The 24178-nt window shown below is 27.8% G+C and overlaps 1 protein-coding gene across 1 annotated transcript; it reads right to left on the reverse strand.

Moving 5' to 3' along the window:
- Positions 1 to 12094: 12094 nt before the first annotated feature.
- On the reverse strand, positions 12095 to 23144 carry LOC114377380 (linoleate 13S-lipoxygenase 2-1, chloroplastic-like). Its single transcript, XM_028335857.1, has 8 exons — positions 22718 to 23144; positions 18414 to 18682; positions 16929 to 17166; positions 15206 to 15517; positions 15003 to 15088; positions 14505 to 14615; positions 14017 to 14318; positions 12095 to 13272 (listed from the first exon to the last, which is right to left on the reverse strand). The coding sequence occupies exons 1-8, from the start codon at positions 23076 to 23078 to the stop codon at positions 12246 to 12248; spliced, it is 2706 nt and encodes a 901-aa protein (XP_028191658.1). The 5' UTR covers positions 23079 to 23144; the 3' UTR covers positions 12095 to 12245.
- Positions 23145 to 24178: the final 1034 nt, after the last annotated feature.

Below are 24178 nucleotides of genomic sequence, written 5' to 3' on the forward strand. Positions count from 1 at the left end.
ATCTTGTTTTATATTTGCTATTTGCTTGCTTGTCTTTGGCTCTTTAGCTCTTGGCTTTATGTTGTTTTCACATATCTTCAGCCCAGAATAAATAAATAAATTATTACATGGGGATATATCTATCATTAAAATTTGCCTCATCAAAATGTTAAATCTATCAATTTTATCTATATCATTTCACATACATAGTCACAATTAAAAGTTAATAGTTAATAACTTGAAAATGTTGTATATTTTTTTTTAAAAAATAACTATTTAAAAATCATCAAGATAATTTATGTCTTGGATAATTTATATATGGATCTTGTTATTCAGGATCTCTAAAGCATTAGTTAAAGAATTAAAAAAATATATTTATTATAAAAATTATAAGAGTACTTAAAAAAAACCACGGGTGACGTAATTTTGTGTCTCTTAATAAAAATATTTTTCTTTTAGTTTGTTTAACTATTAGGTCAAGGATACTAATAAAAAAAGCCTATAATGCTATTACACACAACATTTTTTAGTATGAATTTATTAGCCACCAATATCATAAATATTTGGACAAAACAATTATTTAACTATTTTGGGTCATTAAGTTTAATATAAATATATTATAATAATTTATTATTCAATTTTAAAATAATTATCCATCTCTCCTCTTTTATCTCTATCAGCATTAAATTTTTAGACACCCTAATCTTTTTCTCTCTCATGAATATTAAATTATCAATCATCTTTTCTCTCATAAATATTAAATTAGATTATATATTTAAAAAATAATAAATGCGACTGATTAATATTTATTTAAAAACTAATAATATTTGTTCTATTTAAATGAATTTGAAAAAATAACTATTTTTCCAAAAACAATTTTTAGTAAAAAATAATGATAAATTATGTTGTGTTTATAATGTTAATGAAACAATTTTTAATGCTCTTCTCTAAATGATTTTTTTATGAAGAACATTTTTGTAATGTTAATGAAACAATTATTTTATATTACTTTGTTAAAAAAAGTAATAATTTCCTTAAAAAATTTAAGTTATCATTTTTTTATATTTATTTATATTCAAATGTATGTTTATAGTATATTATATAAAATTAATCATTTCGTATTAATTTGATCTATCTACGTTTATTATGTTGCTGCAATTATAAAAAATATTATAAATTAATATATATATATATATATATATATATATATATATATATATAATTTTCATAATACATTTATATTAGGATGAGAGATGAGAGATGAGAGAGGAGAAGAAATGATTATTTTAAATTCGGTGAAAGATACTATAGGTTTAGATAATTCGTTGGTTGGCAATAAGTTGCAAGCAATTTAAATTCGGCAGGAACGTTTCTTGATGCTAAATGTATTTAGGTTTAGCTTAACTAAGCTAATGCATGCATAAACAATGCAATTGTCCATTTTGAATTAGGAAAAGCGACGGATTTAAGATCCTAAGTCAATGAGTGTAAATTATAAAAAATAAAATTAAGAGATCTAATTATATAAATATAAATAAAATAAAATACAAAAAATATAAAATTTTATTTATAAATTTGATAAATTTTAAAAAATAAAGGAGTACACCACCTCAAATAAACCTAAGTCTGCCATTGATTAGCGACCAACCTAGGGTTGGCTTTGGCTTTTGGCTGATATGATATTATATAAAATTAAAAACTCCTTAAGCTTAATTTGGAATCTATCAATTATTATTGGACCACAATTAATTCACAAATGTCTTGGACCACAAATATCTTGTTTGTTTGTATAATTTATACTGCGTTGCATCCTTTTCTTCACATGGATCGTGTATAGTACTACAGAACACTTTTCACTTTAACTTTCTAATAATACTAAGCTTAATTATCTTTGGCTACGCTTCTCCATAGTGTGGTCTATATTTTTCCTTGAATATTTGAAGAGTGCCAGTAACATATTTTCACTTTTTAAAAAAATCGGTAAAAAAAGTTATTAATTGATAGGTACAGTGTCCAGTGGTACCCACTTAATTACATGGACTTAGAGCAAACCAAAGGTTATAGTATATTTATATCACTGCAGATACAATCATGCAAATACTATATAACCGAATAGATGCTAATTAGAAGGTGCCTTCCCCGATTAGAAGTAATGGATTGACGCCAGCATAAAAAGTTTGATTTCACATTACAAATTAATTTTGAGTCGAGAATTTATTTTTAATATATTTTTATATGTTCAATTTTAAGTTAGAAAGTAATTCATATTGAAGTAATATTGAGTAATTTTTGTGTTATATCCAAAGTTTTATACTAAATTTTACTTTTAACTTAATTTTATAATAAAACATCTAAATATAAATCACATCACTTTAAAATTAATTTTACAAAATCAATTTTATCACTTAGAATTAAATCTTAAATTTATTATTGTTGAAAAATTAAGATAAAACAAAAAATTGTATTTTTTTTTTATAATTTTTGACATTTTTTAATGTAAAACGGGTCTCCGCGGGGAGCCGGGAAACAGGGACGGGGTATAAAATACCCCCACCATGAGAAGCGGGGACGTGGATAGGGAGCAGGGTAAGGTTCGGGGACAGGGAGCGGGAGAGCACTCCCCGCCCCCGCCCCGTGCGGGTGCCATGCCTATATCAATGTGTCCCAAGTAGTAAAGTTAAAACGGAAGTTCAACTATTGTATTCATAAGAACTTTGTTTGTACTTAGGTATATGAATATTTAATTAAGAAAAAGATTTGGAAAAAGTAGTAAAAAATAGTAAATTAAATTGCTGAAAATTAAATCAAACAAGAAAAAGAATTAAACATGAATTTAAATTAATTAATTAAAGATAGAAAAGATGAGAAAATCTAATATTATTGTAGAAGGAAATTTAGAAGATGAGAATGTAGGAAACTTAGCCTACCAAAGATATTATTTGATGTAATGTTAATGATTTTTCTCTATTTTTAATTATTCTAATTTACACTTGCATCTACTAGTATACTCTAACTTTGGTCCCCGCATGAAAGAGTCTAATTTATCTATTTTCTCTCCTAAATCTCTTTGGAGAGCTAAAATAGTAACTTCCATTAAGAATATAGATGTATAACAAGCTAATTAAAAATCAAAATATCCCTAATTATGACTTTATTTAGATACTCTTTTCCAAATCTGTTAGAAAGTAATGTTTCTCAACACTATCCCTAAAACTTACAATGCAAATGGATGATCAAGCCACAAGCAATAATATTAAGCACAAGAAAGGATAATGTAAATGTAATATTATTAAATAGATAAGAAAAAAAATCACATAAAGAGTAGTTGGTTGTCAAGTTCCCAACAAAGGGGGTTTAACCTCTCATTGTCATAGAGACTTTACAATTGCAACAGGAGAATATTTACTAAGTATATTTACTAAATATTCTCTTGTTGCAATTGTAAAGTCTCTATGACAATGAGAGGTTAAACCCCCTTTGTTGGGAACTTGACAACCAACTACTCTTTATGTGATTTTTTTTCTTATCTATTTAATAATATTACATTTACATTATCCTTTCTTGTGCTTAATATTATTACTTGTGGCTTGATCATCCATTTGCATGGTAAGTTTTAGGAGTAATGTTGGGAAACTTTATTTACTAATAGAACTGAAAAATGATATCTAAATAAAGTCATCACTATGGATAAGTTGATATTTGTTTAGCTTGTTATACATTTACATTTTTAATGGAATTTATTATTTTAGCTCTCCAAAGGAATTTGAGAGAGAAAATTGATAAATTAGACTCTTTCATACGGGGAATCAAAGTTAAAGTATACTATAGTAGATGCAGGTGTAAATTGAAATAATTATAAATAAAGAAAAATAATTAACATCAAGAAATAACTTTGGTAGACTAAGTTATTAATATTCTCATCTTTTGAATTTTCTTCTATAATAATATTAGATTTTCTAATGTTTTCTGTCGTTAATTAATTAATTTAAATTATTCTCATCTTATTTATAAAATTATTTAAAGAAAAATTTTAAAACAACAACAATAACAAAATATTTAAAGAAAAAGTCACTAATATTAACTATTACATTCCAATAAAATAAATTAATGATAAAGATGAAGAGTAACTATTTTAGAGATACTTTTAAAATAAATTAATATCTTCTCTTTTTATAATTATATAATAAAATATATTTTATTTTATATACACAAATTTTTATTGGATTAAATATAATTTTTATTCACGTTTCCATTAAACTTTTATTTTTAACAGAGATTTTAAAAAATAAAAATAAAAAATCTTCACATTTTTTTATACATTCTAGCCTCACATGTTTTTTATATCATCGTATATTATTTACTCTATTTAATCTCTTTCCCTCTTGTCTTTTTAATTCTTCTTTTCTTATAAATATACACATTTTTCTTGAGTCCAAAATGATTATTTTTCAAAAGAAATGAGAATTAAAAACATGATTAACATGATGAACAAGGAAAACAACTGTAGATGGGAACGCGTTTTCAAGGACGGGATAGAATGACGTGTTTGTCGTACCTCAAATCCCTCACTAACCATTTATTTGGAAGGAAGAAATGAAGAGTACGTGTGAGAGATAAATTGGATAGACGAAAATAAGAAAAATAATTTTGTTTTAATTTTTTCTTCTTTAGTTATTTTACTTTGTCCTTTAATTAAATAATAAAAGACAAACTTTAGAAATTAGAACCATGATCATCCTTTTCCTTAATATTATTTTCATCCTCCCATCAAATCACAGAGCTTAAAAACTTGAAACGCCAAATGAGTTGACGTAGTGACAAAAGTGGTCATGTGAATAAGCAGAGTGGTACAGTAGTTTTTTAGTTTTTTTGTAACAAGAGGGAGACCAGTAATCTTAAACATTAACACGTGTTTGGACCTCGGTCAGATTCTTCCAAAATCACGTCCCTTTTCATTTTAACTCACACGGAAACTTCTTTTATTAGATTCAGATTTTTATATTTCAAGCACGTGGGTTTTTTGAGTTTTTGGCATTAAGATGCTCAATTAAATAGAAGTGTTGGTGGGTTTCCATTGACTCGCGAGTAAAATTAAATTCAAATACATGATACTTAATTAATTTGGCTTCAATTTTAATTTTTTTACTAGGGTGGGAGACTAGTTTAGAACCGATAGATTTATATAAATTCAGATCAATGATTGAGATTTTTTACTTTCTTAATTTTTTTATTTTCTCATTGTTTTGCTCGTTTCTCAATTTATTCCAGCCTTCTAGTTAAAGTTGTTATAATGTTAGAGATTATTTTTAAATTAATTATTATAAAATTCAATGAATTGATCATACCATCAATTCATATACTAATTTACCTTTTCTTTTATAAATTGATGTTACCGGCTACATTTTATAAACTGTATTAAGCATTCTAACCTAAGGAATTTCCTTTTAATGATAGATCATGTCCAAAGTGAAATGAAATGGATTTTAGTTAGTGGATTCAATTAAGTTCATCAATGCTAGCTAGTCCATTATAACAATTACAATTTGGTGAGTAAATAATTCCTTGATTAGATCAACACAAGTTTTTTTTTATGTATAAGAATCAAAGACAAATCAAAGTATATCCTATTCTATCAACTAACCTAAAATTCATACTCAAATCAACACAAGTCTAAGACTATCAAATAGAGGCCTGCAAAATAATCACCTATATGAACGTAAAGAAATAAGTAACCAAACTAAAAGAAATGTGTAAACAAGTTTTGTTAACATTAATTTCAGCTTAATAATCAACTTAACAGTCAATAATGAAATGTTATAATTTAGTTAACAGTTAATAATTAGCTCATTTACTCATTGTTGACTGTTAATTCCCCCAACACGTGAGTATTATGCCCCATGTCTCTATCCCCAATGGATATTTGCCTCATATTTTATGAGTATTGTCTGTCGATGCCCAAAAGATCTAGGTTAAATTAGGGTTTTTTTAATTTATTATTTAAGTTTAATTTGTTTCTTTATTTTTTTATTTAATTTAATTTAATCCTCTAAATTTTTAAAACTGATTTAATTTAATAATTTAGTTCTTTTTTATTTAATTTGGTCATCTAATTTTTAAAATCAATTCATTTTTTGAAAAATGTACATTTTGTTAAAATTAAATTAAATTGATTTTAAAAATTAGAAGATCAGATTAAAAAAATTAATGATAAAATTAAATCTAAATAATAATTTAAAGGAAAACAAAAAAATATAACCAAAATCTAAATTGAATTGATGAATTGACATCCCATGGACCCCATCCATCCCTACACATTGGTACACGACCCATTATTATATCAAATTTGTTTTTAAAAAAATCTAAACCAAAGTAATTGATAGAATTTAATATTTTAATTAATTTTAATTTGTTTATACACAGAGTCTTAATAGTAACTAAACTATCTTTAATGGGGTGCTTACATAAAGGTACTTGCATAAGTTGTTTAATTTTAAGTAATTTTACTTAAGTTTTTTCACATTGGAACATATGATATAGAGTTAGTTTATATAAAAAATTATTGTTTAACATTATATCATAAATAATATAATTTTAAATATTATAAGACACATAAAATTAATTTAAACACTCATTTTAAGAATTTTAACATTGAAATAATTTTATATTTAAAATATTTAAATGTATATATGAAATTGTAAACTCACAAAATTATAATGTATTGTAGATGTTGTTTGTTAGGAAAAAAAGAGCATAACAAAAGGTTGATAGTGTAAAATTTTAAGGGTTTCCTAGATTAATAATTATAGGAAGTCAATAAGATCTTGAAACCTATGATTTTCACAAATAATAGATAAATAATGCGTAACTTTCTTCATAGTCAGGTTTTTCTCCGATGTACTTTGATTTCTTAGAAGAAGAGAGAAACAAAATTTCACTTCCTTGATTATTCTTTTTGTCTCTCTACGTTTGTGATAGCTAGAGATTAGAGAGAACATTTTTTTATCAGGAATGAGACATTGTTTCACGTTAGTGGGTATTAATCCCTTTTATAACCACTACTCCCATCAAGTAGCATTTACCTCTATAAACTTTTTATATTTAACCCAATTACAGTTTAGTCATTAATTATTAATTATTTATTTATTAGTCCCTACATAAGTCACATGCCTCTCACATGAGACATCAATTCTAACATTCTCTCACTTGGTTCATGTGACATTACTAAACATTGTAGACTAAATAAATAAATAGATTAAACTAACATAATGCGCATTAAAATGACTAAACCATTCTATACATTTGGTTCATCATAATTTCAATGATTAAGAATAGAAATCAATTCGATTCATGGCAATTGAACATCACTTAATCGACATAGTCCCTTCCATGTACTGCAAATTAGTCTTCTCCTTAATATGACCATTAGTTAGAAGCACATAATTGGTCCAACATAATGTCTTTATTCAAGACAAACCTATTAACATTACTTTCATACAAACATGCATGCAAACATAGAGAATAAGTAATAAAAAATATATCATAAATAAGCTTAGAGTGTCAGTAAAATACATAAAGTAAATTACACTTAATGATCATCAATAACAATAATGTTCATATTTTCAACATGTTCTATAAATGTCTTGGGCGATAATCCCTTTGTCAAAAGGCTAGTTATCATAAAGTTTGTGCTAATATGTTTTATTGACACTCTTTGTTTCTGAACTTCTTTCATGGCAAAGTACTTCAATTCCATATGCTTAACACCCTTAGAGTACTTGTCGTTCTTAGAGAAAAACATTGTTTTGGAGTTATCACAATACATTTTCAACGGCCTAGCAATACTATCAACAATTTCAGGCCCTAAAAAAAATTATGCAGCCAATTACCCAGAATTGTAACCTCAAAACATGCTACAAATTCAACTTTCATGGTAGATGCAACAACAACTGATGCATACAAAATTACTTCCATTTGTTTTTGTTCCATATCATTGTTAAAACATTGTGCGAGACTAAATTTGTCTCTTTTTTTGAATTGGAACAGGTGATGTTGAGCACTTTTCCATCCTGAATCTCTCTTGTATTTTATTAGTATATGTTTTCTAAGATAAGCCTAACAATCCTTACGATCCATTATGGAATATTTATATCCCTATCACATAGCTTGCCTCACTCATATCTTTCATTTTAAAGTTGCTAGAGAGAAACTTCTTAGTCTCACGAAGAAGATCAAGATCATTAGTTGCAAGCAAGATATCATCAACATACAGAATTGGAAAAATAGCCTTATCTCCACTGACCTTCAGATATATACACTAATCAACAGTATTTTCCTTAAATTCAAAGGAAAAAATGATATCATTAAGCCTCAAATGCCATTGGCGAGAAGATTGCTCAAGACTGTATATTGATTTCTTTAATTTGCACATTATGTGTTTCTTTCCTTCAACTGAGAACCCAACTGGTTGGTCCATATAAACATTTTTCTCTAAATCTCCATTAAGAAAGTCAATTTTCACATCCATCTGATGTAGCTCCAAGTTATCATGGGCTACCAATATCATAATAATCCTGAAAGAATCCTTTCGTGAGACCGGTGAAAATGTCTCTTTATAATCAATGTCATCTTTCTGAGTAAATCCCTAAACAACAAGTTTAGCCTTGTAACGTTCAAAGTTGTCATGAGAGTCACGTTTAGTATTGAAAATTCACTTACAACCAACTCTCTTACAACCCTTTGATAATTCTACAAGGTCCCAAACATCATTATGTCTCATGAAATTTATCTCTTCTTTCATGGCATTTAATCACTTCTCAGAATTATCACAACTTACAACTTGTGAAAACAATATTGGATCATTATCATTAATGCTTAAGTATGTTCCTGTTTCATGTAGGTATATCACATGGTCATTCAAAATAGTTGGTCTCCTTTCTCTTTGAAACCTTTTTAATGCTACTTCTTGTGTTTATGCTTCCACAATAGGTTCATTGTGTATTATGGGTTCATTATTGTGTTGTTCTTCTTCATTATTATTTTGAACAACAACTAAATGAGTAATTACCTTTACTGCTAGAGGTACAAGCTAAATGGACTTGTATTCTAACTTCTTTAATTTCCACATCTTGTGAAACTGTACTCTCACTGATTTCATCATTTTCAATGAACTTTGCATTTTCAGTTTAGACAATTCTCATACTATGATTAGGATAATAAAACATATAGGCCTTTGACTTTTCTGGATAACCAATGAAATATCCATAGATTATTCTTGCATCCAATTTTCTTGCTTACAAATTATAAATCCTTATCTCTGTCTAGCAACCCCAAACATGCAAGTGTCTTATACTAGGTGTCCTATTCGTCCACAGTTCAAAATGTATCTTTGGAACTACCTTACTAGGAACCCTATTCAACAAATACATGACAATTATGTTGAATTGCTTAACATACTCCTAACTATATCCATTAAAGTTCTATTACGCCTTTCCAGTACACTATTTTGTTGTGGTGTATCGGGCATCGTGTATTGTGCACAAATGTCATGTTTCTGAAGGAGTATAGGAAATGGACCTGGTGTTGCTTAGTTTCATTGTATCTTCCGTAATGCTCACCACCTCTATTAGACCTAACAACTTTTACCTTTCTGTTTAATTGTCTTTCTACTTCATTCAAGTAAATTTTTAAGGTATTCACTGCCTAAGATTTCTCATGCAGTAAGTAGACATAACCGTAACGTGAATAATCATCAACAAAGGTGATAAAATATCTTTCTTTTTCCGAAAGAATTAACATCAAAAGATCCATAAATATCATTATGTACAATTTCAAGAAGTTAAGTGCTTTAGCAATGAGATGATTATGCTTAAATAAATTGAAATATCCATTACCAAAATTAAAAGAGTATAACATCAAGTTTAGATAATAAAATTAAATTCCTAGATAAACTAGGTACATAAATAGTTTCCAGTAAATCTAAATGATGTCTAGTATTGAGTTTTAAACAATAAGTCTCGACTTCTTTCACTGGAGCTTTCACTCTATTCCCCATGAAGATAAACTTCTCATTTGGGCTTATAGTTTGGATTGTAAGGAATCTCTGTGCATAGTATTAGAAACATGAGTCATACATCTAGAATCAATCCATCATGTATTATAGGGAACTTCAGTTAAGTTTGATTCAAAACATACAAGAGCATTAAGCTCACCTTTCTTTTCGAACCAAGATTTACGCTTTGGGCAATCCTTAAGTGTCCAGATTTCCCACAGAAATGACAATTATTGCTCTTTGATGCCTTCTGCTGGATCTGCACAAGACCATCATTGATCTTTAATGGTCATTTTCCTTTATCATGCTTCTTCACAAAATTTCTTTCCAACTCCTTGATTCCCTTGGTGGCTTACATAATGGGCTGAGTGACTTTCTTGATTCTTAAGTCTCGTTTCTTCCTGAACTAACATACTATGCAATTCATGCACATTCCATTTATCTTTCATGGTATTATAGCTCATTTGGAATGGGTCTTATTCAGACGATAATGAGTTTAGAATAAACTGAACAAAGAAGTTTTCATTCACAGTGATTCCCAATGTCTTATATCTTGCTACAATGTTTGTCGTCTCAATGGCATGTTCATGCATAATACGTGAACCATCAAATTTCATGATGGTCAATGTACTCATTATTGTCCCAGCAAGAGACTTGTTAGTTATTTGAGAGCACTCATCCACTAACCCCATAAACTCTTTAGCATTTTCGGTCTTAGGGAGAGTTATCTAAATATTGCCTGCAACAGTCATTTTCATGAACATTAGGCTAGTTTGTTAGATCTTTTCCAAGCTTTATAATGAACTTTCTCTTCATAATAAAATTCACATAAGTGTTTTGAGACATAAAACACATGTCATACATATGATTCATTCATATAACAGCCAATGTATATTGATGTTCTCATTTGGGTGATATATCAACACACAACATACAAACATGATGATGCTAATAAAACTCTTAACATTATTTGGCAATTAAATATGCACCAATTAGTAATACTTATTTCCTTTGGATATATAAATAAAATTAATGATACACACAAATCACCTACAATTATATTCATTAATTATAAGAACAACTAATCAACCTTTGGGCAATCCATAAATACCTTATAACAATGAATTTCAATGTATCCATAAACCAATAATAATATAACTTAACATCTATTATTCTATGAATAATTGAAATAATCATTAATTTGAAATTAAATAACCTTATAGATTTGACCACTTTAGTGACTAACAAATTCATCATACATTTAATTCCAATCAAATATATGACATACACATACTTATTGTTATTAATAATTCATAGTTATTTTATTAATTTCATTCCAGGCCAAATAAATATCATACATTCACGTTATAACCAATAAATTAATAAAAATTCAATCACATTCAAGAAAATATATAGTATATACATATTTATTGATAACGACAATTTTAAAGCATTCACGTTAAGTTAATTTAATTGCAGCACATAAACTTTAAATGACATTCAACAATAATCTTTTGAAAAAAATGAGCAAGTGACATTGAGAATAGCAATTCCAAAATAATTCTTTGCCTCGCTTTTTTCGTTCAAATGAAATGCTTATTCTCTTGCTTCCCTTCTATTAAGATAAAAACGTACATGGCGGCACAGGGAGAACTTTGGCTTTTCATGTATTTGTGCAGTAATCACGAAAGCAAGCAATACAAAATTATTTCTTTCTCCAATATTAATTATACTTTAGTGGAAAAAAATCTCTTTTTTTATTTACAAAATATCATATTTGCAGTGGAAAAAAAATAAAATTTTATAATTAAGATTTATGCATAATTAGAAGGAAATAAAAAATTATTATTGGATAATCATAAATTTTATGACATGACATCAAATGTAAAACTTTAAAAATTTTCTAAATTAACAATAATAAAAAACCAACATAATTTTAAAACTTATAATTTTCAAAGATAAATAATAGGTATCTTGTGAAATTTCTCTTTATTCTACTTTGATTTTTTGAAAGATAAAAAATCAAAATTTCATCAAATATATCCCTATCAATTAAGAAGAAAAAACTTTATTTCATATTAATAAGTATTATTTTTTTTATAATCACTATTCTCATGAGTTATCTTTTATTTATTAGTAAGTCACATGTGTCTCAAATAATACACCTTAATACTAGCAGAGAGGCTAGTGACGATACACAGTCATGCATAACTCAGAATCAAATAGAGATGCTATAAGGAACTCCCTTTCCTGTGACACCAGGCTCCGAAGAAGGCTTGAGAAGTTCATAGGGCACAATCCCGGCACCGTTCCGGTTCCTCCTGGTCCTATCCGCATTCCTGGCGTCGATAATCCCTTCAAGCTCAATCAACTTCCCTCTAAACTTCTCAAACGCGGCCTTCACAAGCGGCTCCTCCTCCCACGCCGGCTCCACTGTCTCCCCGAGATACTCCTCGTCCGGCGAGTGGTTTGACAGAATGTCCAGCACCGTCATCACGGTGGTGGCCTGAATCTGCGACGGGAAGCACTTCAGCATAATCACCTCCGGCTTCTCCAAGAACAGCTCCCATTCGGCGTCCGAAGGGTCCTCCGAGGGCATGTTGTTTCTTGCAATGGTGGGTCTGTTTGGGAAATACCCCGCAAAGGAGAATTGTCCGAAGTTCACAGCCGCGTGGTGGCCGGAAGTCGTCCACGCAATTGTTGTCACAATGTCAATCAAATCTAACTTTGTTTTTAAGACAGGCCACCAAGGTTCGTCTTTTTTATCCCCGTGTCCAACGGTTCTGATCTCTTCCCACCAGGCTTGGAGCTCAGTGTCCGACACTATAGAACCATCGTCGGCGTAGTAGAGGTTCACGTATTCGGTGAACCAGGTTTTGAGGGCGTCCCAGAGGACGAGGCCGTCGTTGGCGTAAGGGTAGTCTTCGATGATTAGCTTGAGGCCGTGGGGTGCGGTGGGGTCCTCCACGGCCATGCCTCTGCTGATGAGGTCCTTTGGGAGGGATTGCAGGTCGAATTGCCATTGTTGGTCGTAGGCGATTGAGCTTAAGAGGATGGAGTGCTTCCCCGGAGAGAAACTGCTTTCGATTATTCCGTCGCCGTTTATCAGGGCCTCGCGAGCAAGCGCGTTGATTTCCATGGTGTAACGGAAATGGGGATGCAGTAGTCTGTAGATTGGGTGCATTGCACTCAGTTGCCTGTTTGTTGCAAGGATGTAAGGCTCTGTTGCACAGTGAGTTCGTAGCCTGCAGAAATAAAACCAAAAATCTATATGGATCACTATTTAATTTGGAGAATCTATCACTACCACATTCATTTAATTAGATGGAAAGAGTACTCCTCTTTCATCCACTTTCCTTTTTTTACTCTCAAGTTAATCTTATTACTTATTTATTTTCTTTTTCATTCCATATCATTTTCATTATATTTTTTTTTATCACATCATCTATTAAATTCATTAGTATCATCACTCAAAATAGATAGATTAATATATATATATATGTTGAGATTTGATATTTGACTACAGTTCAACATGATAGTAGAGAGCCCAAGTGCCCAACAGCCTATCTAACAACCTAAGATAGGCGAGGGTGTGTTTCGACATTCAAATTGAGATTCACCCTTCATAAAAAAAAATTATACCTACTTATTTGGCAAATTGATTTTTCATTTGAATTGAGCGTGACTTTCATTTAAATTAGATTTATTTCAAAGTTATTCGAATTCTTCTCTCACTTCTCTGTGTTGAATGTAAGAAGCTTAATTTAAACATATAAATCAAATAATCCTAGACCTACTTTTAACTGAACTAAAATTTACAAAGATAAGTTTAATCAAATTCTATATTTTGAGCTGAAATCCAAACACACTTTAACTTTGGACCAGCACTTCCCAATTCAACGGTTAAACTTATATTTTCTTCCCTAAAAAACACTATTTATTGAGAAATTGATGTAAATATAGGAGGTAGGGAATTGATGAATTGATACCAGTGACTAACAAGTTGATGGTAACCAGAGTCATGGGCGAGGATATGAAGTTTGGCTAGCCTCCAAAGCCAGACACCAGTTGAGTGCCAGCAAGGCGTGAAGACTTCCTTCCATTGCGGTTTTCCGTCCATTGGTGGCCGAGTCAGCTCAATAGCCAGAGGTCTCAATGTGCCTTCGCGGGTTAGGAAGAACAATGCCCTTGATCCATATAGCGTTGTGCCTTCAAGTTCTCTCACATCCTTTACTAATGGCAACAACAAATCGTGGTAGTCCAGGATGAACAGTTTCTTCTGTTTTATGGCCTGTATTTCACAACTCAAAATAGCACCATAAAAAGTCTATTTAAAGTGATCAAGTGATATGTACATGTTGAATTTATGAAGACACTTAAATTTTTTTTTTTTTTTGAGTGAAAACTTGTTGAATTTACAGTCATTAGTCAATACCACGAAATAGTTAATAATAACCATCCTTGCATTACAGCATACCTCTTCCACCGTATTGAACCCTCTTATTTCCCGCTCAACTATTTCGGTAGTGATGGCTGATTCCGCAGGGCCATAAATTTCGGGATCAAGTTTGCTTTTCAATGGCCATTCCTACATGACATGACAATAAGTTTTTATTACAAATATAAATATTGATTCATTAAAAAATTAGTACAGTATTGATCACCTAAGCTATAAGCTTGGATATATAAATATATTATAATATGATTTTTCTTTATCCTATTTGGTTTAGGAACACTTTCTAATTCTGCTTTTAATTTCAGTATATTAAAACTAGACTCCTGATTTTTTGACACCTTTAAATATAAAACATCCCGTTGACATTTTTATTTTTACTTCCTATTTCTCTTTCTATTAAATCATATTATTTATCATATATATATTTTTTATCTCTGCTCTCTTAAGGTACCAAGTTTTGGGTGTAAAACAAATATTTTTTCTTTGTAATTTTCTGTCAATTGATATAATTAAGTGTACCGTGACCAATTGGATGCAGCAAGGGTTAAGACCCGCGAGAGTCTGTCTTCCAAATTCTTCGTCCCTTAACCAGAAAAATCTGTCCTCTGGCAAAGACATGCGCAGCCAGAAGCATTGATTAATAGTGACCTCACTAGCAGACTCATAGGCAACAAATTATTCAACTTTTACTTATATTGAAAACCAGAGGGAGTATCTCTTACTGTTCATTGTTGCGGGAGGATCAAAAAGGAGAATGTCTTCCTGAATATCCTTAATATGCCTAACGAGCCTGGGCAAGATACTCCTGATACCTTTTAGAGGAGGCAAGTAAAGGCCTTCATCGAAAAGGTCATCTATGGCCGAGAACACAGGAAACCCTAGATTCTTGTCAACTATCAATGTCTTCAGCGCCGGCACGAGCGCTTTCAACCCCGACGATAACGTCTTTGTCGAAAACGTTAGTTGCTTCACTTCCGAGAAGCTTTCGTCTCTAGGCACGTAAACCGTACTACTTCTTTTCTCCGATAATGGATCTGTGAAAAATTCAATCAATCAATCAAAATTAACAAAGTGTTTTGATCTCTGACAAGAATCTTTCCCATCAATATTGAATTTTTTAACAGAGAAAAGTTTACAAACTTTCATTATAATTATAATTTAATGAAATAAAATTACTTTTTAAAATAATCAACTCATAAATATGATAAATTCCCATTGCAATTTGTACACGAGACTATTAATATTTTTTTTTAATCAGCAGAGACTACTAATATATGGTTAAAAGAAGAAGAGTAAAAGAGGAAGAGAATTAAGAGAAAGATTTTTTTAAAATGTAGTTAATTTCTTAAGTCTTTTTTAGTTAATTAAAATTAAGTTTTCACTAATTATAAATATTTACATTAAATATCAATATAAATTACCGAAATAAAATTATAATTCTAGTTAAAATAATATAGCTAAAAGAAAGTATCTATATTGATTAGTGAGGGGAAAATGAGCTGGCTAGGTGAAAGGAGGGGAAAATAGTAAGGTCGTATTTTTTTCATATAGGTATTTATGTCATTTATTTAAATATTTTTTATTTCTTTATAAAACCTAACAGACCAGAAGCAAGTTATGGGAGGTTGAAAAGTGGAGTTTTTATTTTTATTTTTTTAATTTAATAACTTTTATACAATATAAAAACTTAAAATGGTTTTTGTTAAAAATATTAGATTAATTTTTTTATTGTTATACAAGTTTATCAAATATAGTTAATTAATTTATTTATTTTACTTATATAAACAAGTAAAATTATATATTTTTATTTTATTTGATTTAAATTAGATGATAGAGACTAGAATTAGGTGCAGATGAAAAATAAGTGGAGGTTGCAGTGTTGCAGACTGTGGTCACAATCTAAGTCGAGCGCAATCGCATTCAGGGAATCTGAACGCACACACAGGACCAGTCATGATCCATGACCGTACAATTGTACGAATACGCAGATAAGGTTGGCCACCAGACTCTGCCATTCTGCGTGTGTTTCAGATTTCATCTGCGTTGTGTTCCTTCCTACCACAAAGAAAATCTTTGTGTTCCTACCGCAAGGACAACTTTTTAACAAAAATAAAATAAAAGTAATGATGAAGTTTTGTACATCCAATATAGTATTTAATATCTAAAAAGAAAATATAAAATATATAAATACAATAAAATTTATGATATGCAAGCATAGTTCGTTTGAAATTCTATCATCAGTCTTATCGTCTTGTATTATTTATGCAACTAGATAAACTTGTGGAGAGTCAATAATGTTAATATAATTTTTCTTTTATTTGATTAAAAATATTTTGAGTTATCAACAAACAAGTTTAAAAAGTTAAGTATTATCCCTGCAATGAAATTAAATGAGAAAGAATATTGCATGTGATGCGCATAATTAATATTGTACGATGTACGTACCTTTGTCGCAACGAGGCCTTCCTGTTCTGCAACGCCTTGGGTATGGATGTTGATTGCCACCAAGAACGGGTCTCTTGAGGTCGTCGCTGCTATCAGGATCTCCAAGATCATTGTACACATCGTAATCGTATATTCTCTCAAAGCTCTTGCGTTCACCTTGCCCATTGCCACGTAACTGTTCTAGCTCCTCTTCTCTTAACCTCTTCACTCCTTCTGGTGTTTCAGATGGCAAATATGACTGTTTTCAAATTTAATCATAGAAAAAGTAAATAAATAAGTATATTGGTTCACAAATCCAATACCTTAAATGGATGTACACAAATATTAACGACACTTGCCACTTACCTTGCTCTCAAGGATTAGACTGTTAGCTTATCTCTAGAAGTATTGCTTTTAAGAATTATTTTCTTTTTTTAACTGTAAATTTTATTATCAAACTTTTATTATTTTATAAATTTTATTACTTAAGTTTTATTTTTTGAATTTTATCATTCACCTTTCATAATTTCACGGATTTTACTAATCAAGTTTTATTCATAATTTTATTATTCAACTTTCAATATTTCATAAATTTTATCATAATTTTTTTTTATTTTTTGCATTTTACCATCACGTTATAATAAATCTATGTTAAAATTTATTTTTCTATATTTTATATATTGGTTGTAGTTATAATCAACGTAGAAAAATTAACTTTTCTACATTAGTTATAATTATAGACAATGTTAATATCATCCATCTTTCGTCCACGATAATAAAATTTGCAAAAATAAAAATTAAGTGGTAAAATTTATAATTAAGTCTTATTTTTTAAAAAAAACTTTGTTTAATAAAATTTATCAATGATATGACATTGTTTAGAAGAAGAAAAAAATTCTGAAGTATGGGTGAAGTGTCGGACCTATAAAAAAAACTTATACAATTATGCATAGATACTTTTAATTAGTTAAATTAATTCAGTTACTGATTATTTGTAATTATTGAGTTTTTAAGCTTAAACTTTTTGTTAAAAGATACTTTGGAGTTTAGATCTCTGTTTTTTTTATTATTTCATTTCAGTTTATCTTTTAAATTTAAAAAATTAATTTGGTCTCTTAAAGTGTTTAGATCAAGTTAACATTAGTTTATTATACTAATTTACGCCTGACAAAAGTGTAAGAGATGTTATCATTTTGTATATGTTAGATAACCCTGATATTTTTTAATTTCAGTTTATCTTTTAAATTTGGTAACTTAATGGTTTTAGACCAAGTTGATATCAATTTATCATACTAATTTGATCAATTTAGTAGAGATATTATCATTTTATCTAACATAAATAGTTTAAGTTATTAAAATGAGATTGTTTTCAAGAAATCAAACTACACCTAAAAAATAAGACGAGGGAAGAATAAAGTAAATTTTATCTTTGTTGCTATATTTAATTATTTATAACTTCAAATACCCAAAAATAATTGAAATATAAATAGGGGGTGGTGATGAAACCTTGTTGGAGAAAAACACTCTCTTAGCAGGGTTATCATACTTGGAGTGAACCCAAGATTCGCAGGTAAATTTAACAGGACCCAAGAGGAAACCATCCAAGACAATGTCTTTGATGAACATTTCCCTGTGATGCTCATTCGTCACAAAAATGGCCCCAACTTCTCCAAAGTTGTCTGGCACTTCAAATTCACCCTCGTATTTAACCTCTTGTGCTGATCGATGCTTACTGTGGGCATAATCTTTGATAGTTTCCTTCTCTAATTTCGTCTCTTTTTGTCAAACAAAGAAGAAGAAGAAAGATTACAAATGAATTTAAATATATTAAAGTTGTGTGAAATATCAAACATTTTTTTCAACACTAAAAAAGGTTTGATAACTTTAGTACGAGAATAAATATTTAAAAAATATAAAACCTTTTTTTCAACTCAGAAAGTTATCAAATGAAGTCGAATTTTGAAGTATTTTGTCTAAAGTCACCTTATTTGATAAATGACAAAACCCATGTTTTTTTTACAAGAATAAAATTTGAGTTGAATCTGTTATTTTTATTATTTCGTATAGAAATATTAAAAAAAATCAAGAAAAAAACACAATTTTATAATTATTTGTGAAAACTTAAAAACCGAAAACACGTTGTTAAACTAAACAGGCTCTTAAGAAAATATTTGTATTTTGATTTTTAGTTTTTAATCATAATTACAAAAAATAATGTTATTTTATTTTCATTTGATTTCATTTTTTCAAATATTTGCACTTTAAAACCTTTTATTATTTTAATAATTTCCTATACAAGCACTTAAATTTTATATCTATGTAAATTTTGATAAGAGAAATGCTAAAGACATTCTTTGACACTCTCATGTACATTTTTTGTGATGGATTATAATTTATTAAAAATCATAGGTTATGCTTTTCATTTAATATAAATTAGAAGAAAAAAATATTAACTGAAAAACAAAATTTTATCAAAATTAATAATTTTCAATAAATTTTAATCATGCATGAAAAATATTTGAACGAGAATATGAGAGAGAATGGTGCTAGTATTGAAAACAAAAAAAAATCCAATTAAAGTGGTCCATCCTTCTCCTTATTACTTGACCAATAGGAATTTGTGTTAACCGAAAAAAAAAAATCAAATGTGTATAATAATCTTAATTGACTCCAAAATTTTTATCGACCTTAAAATTTCATTGCCCTTTAGTTTGGTTGGACCACCAAGTAAATATGCATTATTGGGCGATTGACGGATGTGATCCTTAATTTTAATTAATGATTAAAACTTGTTAGAAGGGATGACTTTATTATCAATTGATTTTTTTTTTATAGTTGAGTGGATATTATAAATTATTAACAAATAAAAGACTGAGAATATTATAAGAGAAAAGTAGATATGATTTTTTTTCCTAAAAAGTTTAAAGTGGTTATTTTTTAAAATTTGAGTGGACATAATTCAAGTCCACCCTCGGTTTAAAGTCTGATTGAAGTACGACTAGTAAAAACAATTTTCAATTTGATTCATTTAAATTTTCCCTTGAATATGAATGACTTTGTTTATGAAATACTTAAATATATTTTGCGTCTATGATAAATTAAAAAATTGTTTATAGTTTTTAATATTTTTTTTGAGTTTTCTAAAAAAATGTTTTTATTCTTTAATATTTTGTTTAGTCCTTTTAATATATCTATTTTTTATTTTGATCTTTATAAAATTTTGTTCATTTTATATTATTTTCTTTGAAAAATATTTAATAGAGACTCAAAACAAAACTATCATTATTTTGTTCATTTCAAATTAGCCAATTTAAGATAATCAAAACAAAAAATATATATTAAAAGGATAAAACCAAATATCAAAGATAAAAAAAGGACTCAACACAAAAAACATAATTATTAGGGATCTAAATTAAAATTTATTAATTTATGAGAAACTAAAAATATGTTTAAGCTTTTAAATTTTTAGGTGTTTATATTCGACAAAATTTAAGAAATTGATATGGATAAGAGTTTAATGAGTGTGTAATGTGAATACAAGAAAAAATCAAGAATGTTTTTTTTACAAGAATAAAATTTGATTTGAATCTGTTATTTTTATTATTTCGTATACAAATCTTAAAAAAATCAAGAAAGAAACACAATTTTATAATTATTTGTGTAAACTTAAAAACCGAAAACACGTTGTTAAACTAAACAGGCTCTTAAGAAAATATTTGTATTTTGATTTTTAGTTTTTAATCATAATTACAAAAAATAATGTTATTTTATTTTCATTTGATTTCATTTTTTCAAATATTTGCACTTTAACACATTTTATTATTTTAATAATTTCCTATACAAGCACTTAAATTTTATATCTATGTAAATTTTGATAAGAGAAATGCTAAAGACATTCTTTGACACTCTCTCGTGTACTTTTTTTTGTGAATGATTATAATTTATTAAAATCATAAGTTACGCTTTTCATTTAATATAAATCAAAAGAAAAAATATTAATGGAAAAACAAAATTTATTAAAATTAATAATTTTCAATAAATTTTAATCATTCATGAAAAATATTTGAAAGAGAATATCAGAAAGAGAATATGTATTGATAACAAAAAAAAATCCAATTAAAGTGGTCCATCCTTCTCCTTATTACTTCACCAATAGGAATTTGTGTTAACCGAAAAAAAATCAAATGTGTATAATAATCTTAATTGACTCCTAGATTTTTATCGACCTTAAAATTTCATTATCCTTTAGTTTGGTTGGACCACCAACAATCACTGACCCAAGTAAATGTGCATTATTGGGTGATTGACGGATGCGATCCTTAATTTTAATTAATGATTAAAACTTGTTAGAAGGGATGACTTTATTATCAATTGGATTTTTTTTTATAGTTAAGTGGATATTATAAATTATTAACAAATAAAAGACTGAGAATATTATAAGAGAAAAGTAGATATGATTTTTTTTGCCTAAAAAGTTTAAAGTAGCTATTTTTTAAAATTTGAGTGGACATAATTCAAGTCCACCCTCGGTTTAAAGTCTGATTGAAGTACGACTAGTAAAAACAATTTTCAATTTGATTCATTTAAATTTTCCCTTGAATATGAATGACTTTTTTTATGAAATACTTAAATATATTTTGCGTCTATGATAAATTAAAAAATTGTTTAGAGTTTTTAATATTTTTTTGTTGAGTTTTTTTAAAAAAATGTTTTTATTCTTTAATATTTTGTTTAGTCCTTTTAATATATCTATTTTTTATTTTTATCTTTATAAAATTTTGTTCATTTTGTATTATTTCCTTTGAAAAATATTTAATAGAGACTCAAAATAAAAAAAATATTAAAAGGATAAAACCAAATATCAAAGATAAAAAAGGACTCAACACAAAAAACATAATTATTAGGGATCTAAATTAAAATTTATTAATATATGAGAAATTCAAAATATATTTAAGCTTTTATATTTTTTGGTGTTTATATTCGACAAAATTTAAGAAATTGATATGGATAAGAGTTTAATGAGTGTGTAATGTGAATAAAAAATTTTAACATTATCAATGTAAATTAATCAATAAAAATCAACATTAATATAAATTTTAAGATAATTATTTAAAAGTTTAATAATTCTAAAATAATTTTATACTATTATTCAATCATAAAATATTTTTATATGACTTTTAAAATAATTATTGTAAACATGAATATCAACAAACTTAATGATTTGATAATAATGTAAAATTATTTTATAATAAATTATATTATAAAATTAAAAAATTTATTACACTTAATAATTTGTAATTAATTCCTCCATTCCAAATTAAATGATGTTTTAGCTTTGAAAAAGAAATCATATTGATTGATATTTTTAGTTTTTAATAAGATATTAAAACATTTTTTCTCTAAAAAAAAGAGAGTAAAGATGTTTTAGCATAAAGTCATTCCCTAATAAATACTATTGATTATTTTTTCCAATTATTTTGAAACACTTTTTTTTAATCTGTACCAAAAAAATCTTAAATACCAATTATTTTAAAATGAAGAAAGTAAATAACAGTGTAAAGATACTATATAGTATCAGTATACAAGCTATTTTCTCTATGCGGCTAATCTTGATGAAATATTGTAAAGATAATACATTTATTAAGATTGAGAAAAAAGAATAATGATATTTTGGTAAAATTATCTTTCCTAATAATTAATAAATACTACTATATTAAAATACTCTGTTTTTCTTAATTTTTATGAAAAACTTTTTACATAATACACAATCTATTTTCTCTCAAGAACTATGTAGTTTGTTTTATACTTACTGGGATCAAGCTCAGTGCTAGCAAGCTCCAAGAGAATTGACTGACCTAGCAAATCCTTTATATCATCCAACCCTCTCTCTATAGCCATTTCTGAGAAAATCCCACCAACGGTTGGCTGAACAGTGATTGTGGCTTTAACTTTCACTGATTTGTTTTCAGCTTCAGTCACAGCCACAGCTTTGATTTTGTTGCCATTACTCCTGCATCCATAAGAAACCCTTTTTTGCTTCCTTTGGTTTGGGAACGATGATGGCCTTGACCAAAGCTGAAAAGAAGGGTGAGTAATGTCACGGAGGCATGGCTTTTGAAGGATGAGACAAGATGAACTTGGATTTGATACATGAACTTGTTGCATAAGCATTTTTGCTGCTTCTGTGAATATCTTATAACTCCCTCTTATGTTTCTTCTTGTTTAGTGTGAGCTGAGTGATGAGATAGATTATGATATAAATAAATAAGATGACGAGCGAAGACTAGGAATTTACCTACTGGTTATGGTTTCCAACACGTACGGATTAGACGGGTAAACTTGTTTTTTCTTTTTTTCATTTTCTGACAAAAGTTTGTTTCTTAAATCTTAATTAAGTGCATAAAATTATAAAAAAAAATCAAGTTTTTCGTGTCAAGAATGTATAAATGAAACATCTTCATAAATTTATTTTGTAAAATTAATTTAGATTCAATTCATATTCCACATTTTAATACATGAGAGAAATTCATTTCATATTTTATTTTGGAGTAAAACTAACAAGTGTCAATAAGGTGTATAAAAATATAAAATGATTGAGTATTCATGTATAATTACTCATCTAAATTAAAATTCTTTTTCAATTTATTTTTTTATTTGTGGAAATAAAAGATAGTATTAAGGATTTTATAATAGCATATGCAACTTTTATCAATCAATTGAGTTACACTTCATTGACTATTGCACTTTACTTTAAAATTTATATACTTTTTTTACTCTTCAAATATATATAAAATTATATCGGTATAAATTTAACAATTATTATATCATTTTTATATCTTAATATAAAATGTGATTTTTATTGATCCAACCGTTGAATTATATTTTCATATTACTAAGATCATTTATGTCAAATTTTGTCAAAATTGAACAATAAAAAGAATTTAATCAAATAACTTATATTTTTAATATATTTTAAAATATTTATATTATATTGATTTTAATTTATATAAATAAAATAACAAATGATTTTGAATTAATATAAAATTTTATATATGTGAATTATGTGAAATTTTTTTTAATCCAACAATAAATTTAAAAAAAAATATTATTTAATTAAAATTTATAAGATTGTGTAATAATTCTAAAGGTACACTAGTACATTTTTATTCCTCACGAGGAAAATGATCTTAGTTGGCACGATTTTTATCTAGCTTCCATTATTATTGGCTTGTCCATTCACCACAGAAATGCGTGACTCAGCTGGGCTGCCA

The sequence above is a fragment of the Glycine soja genome, chromosome 11 (genome assembly GCF_004193775.1).
Source record: "Glycine soja cultivar W05 chromosome 11, ASM419377v2, whole genome shotgun sequence".
Lineage (NCBI taxonomy): Eukaryota > Viridiplantae > Streptophyta > Magnoliopsida > Fabales > Fabaceae > Glycine > Glycine soja.

Excerpts from the sequence above, each read along its gene's own strand:
- LOC114377380 (XM_028335857.1), bottom strand. The coding sequence starts at position 23,078 with ATGCTTATGCAACAAGTTCATGTATCAAATCCAAGTTCATCTTGTCTC. Across the intron at positions 17,167-18,413 it reads GAGTGTTTTTCTCCAACAAG|TCATATTTGCCATCTGAAAC; the intron begins GTTTCATCACCA and ends ATTTGAAAACAG. Across the intron at positions 13,273-14,016 it reads CATCAACTTGTTAGTCACTG|GCTACGAACTCACTGTGCAA; the intron begins GTATCAATTCAT and ends TTATTTCTGCAG.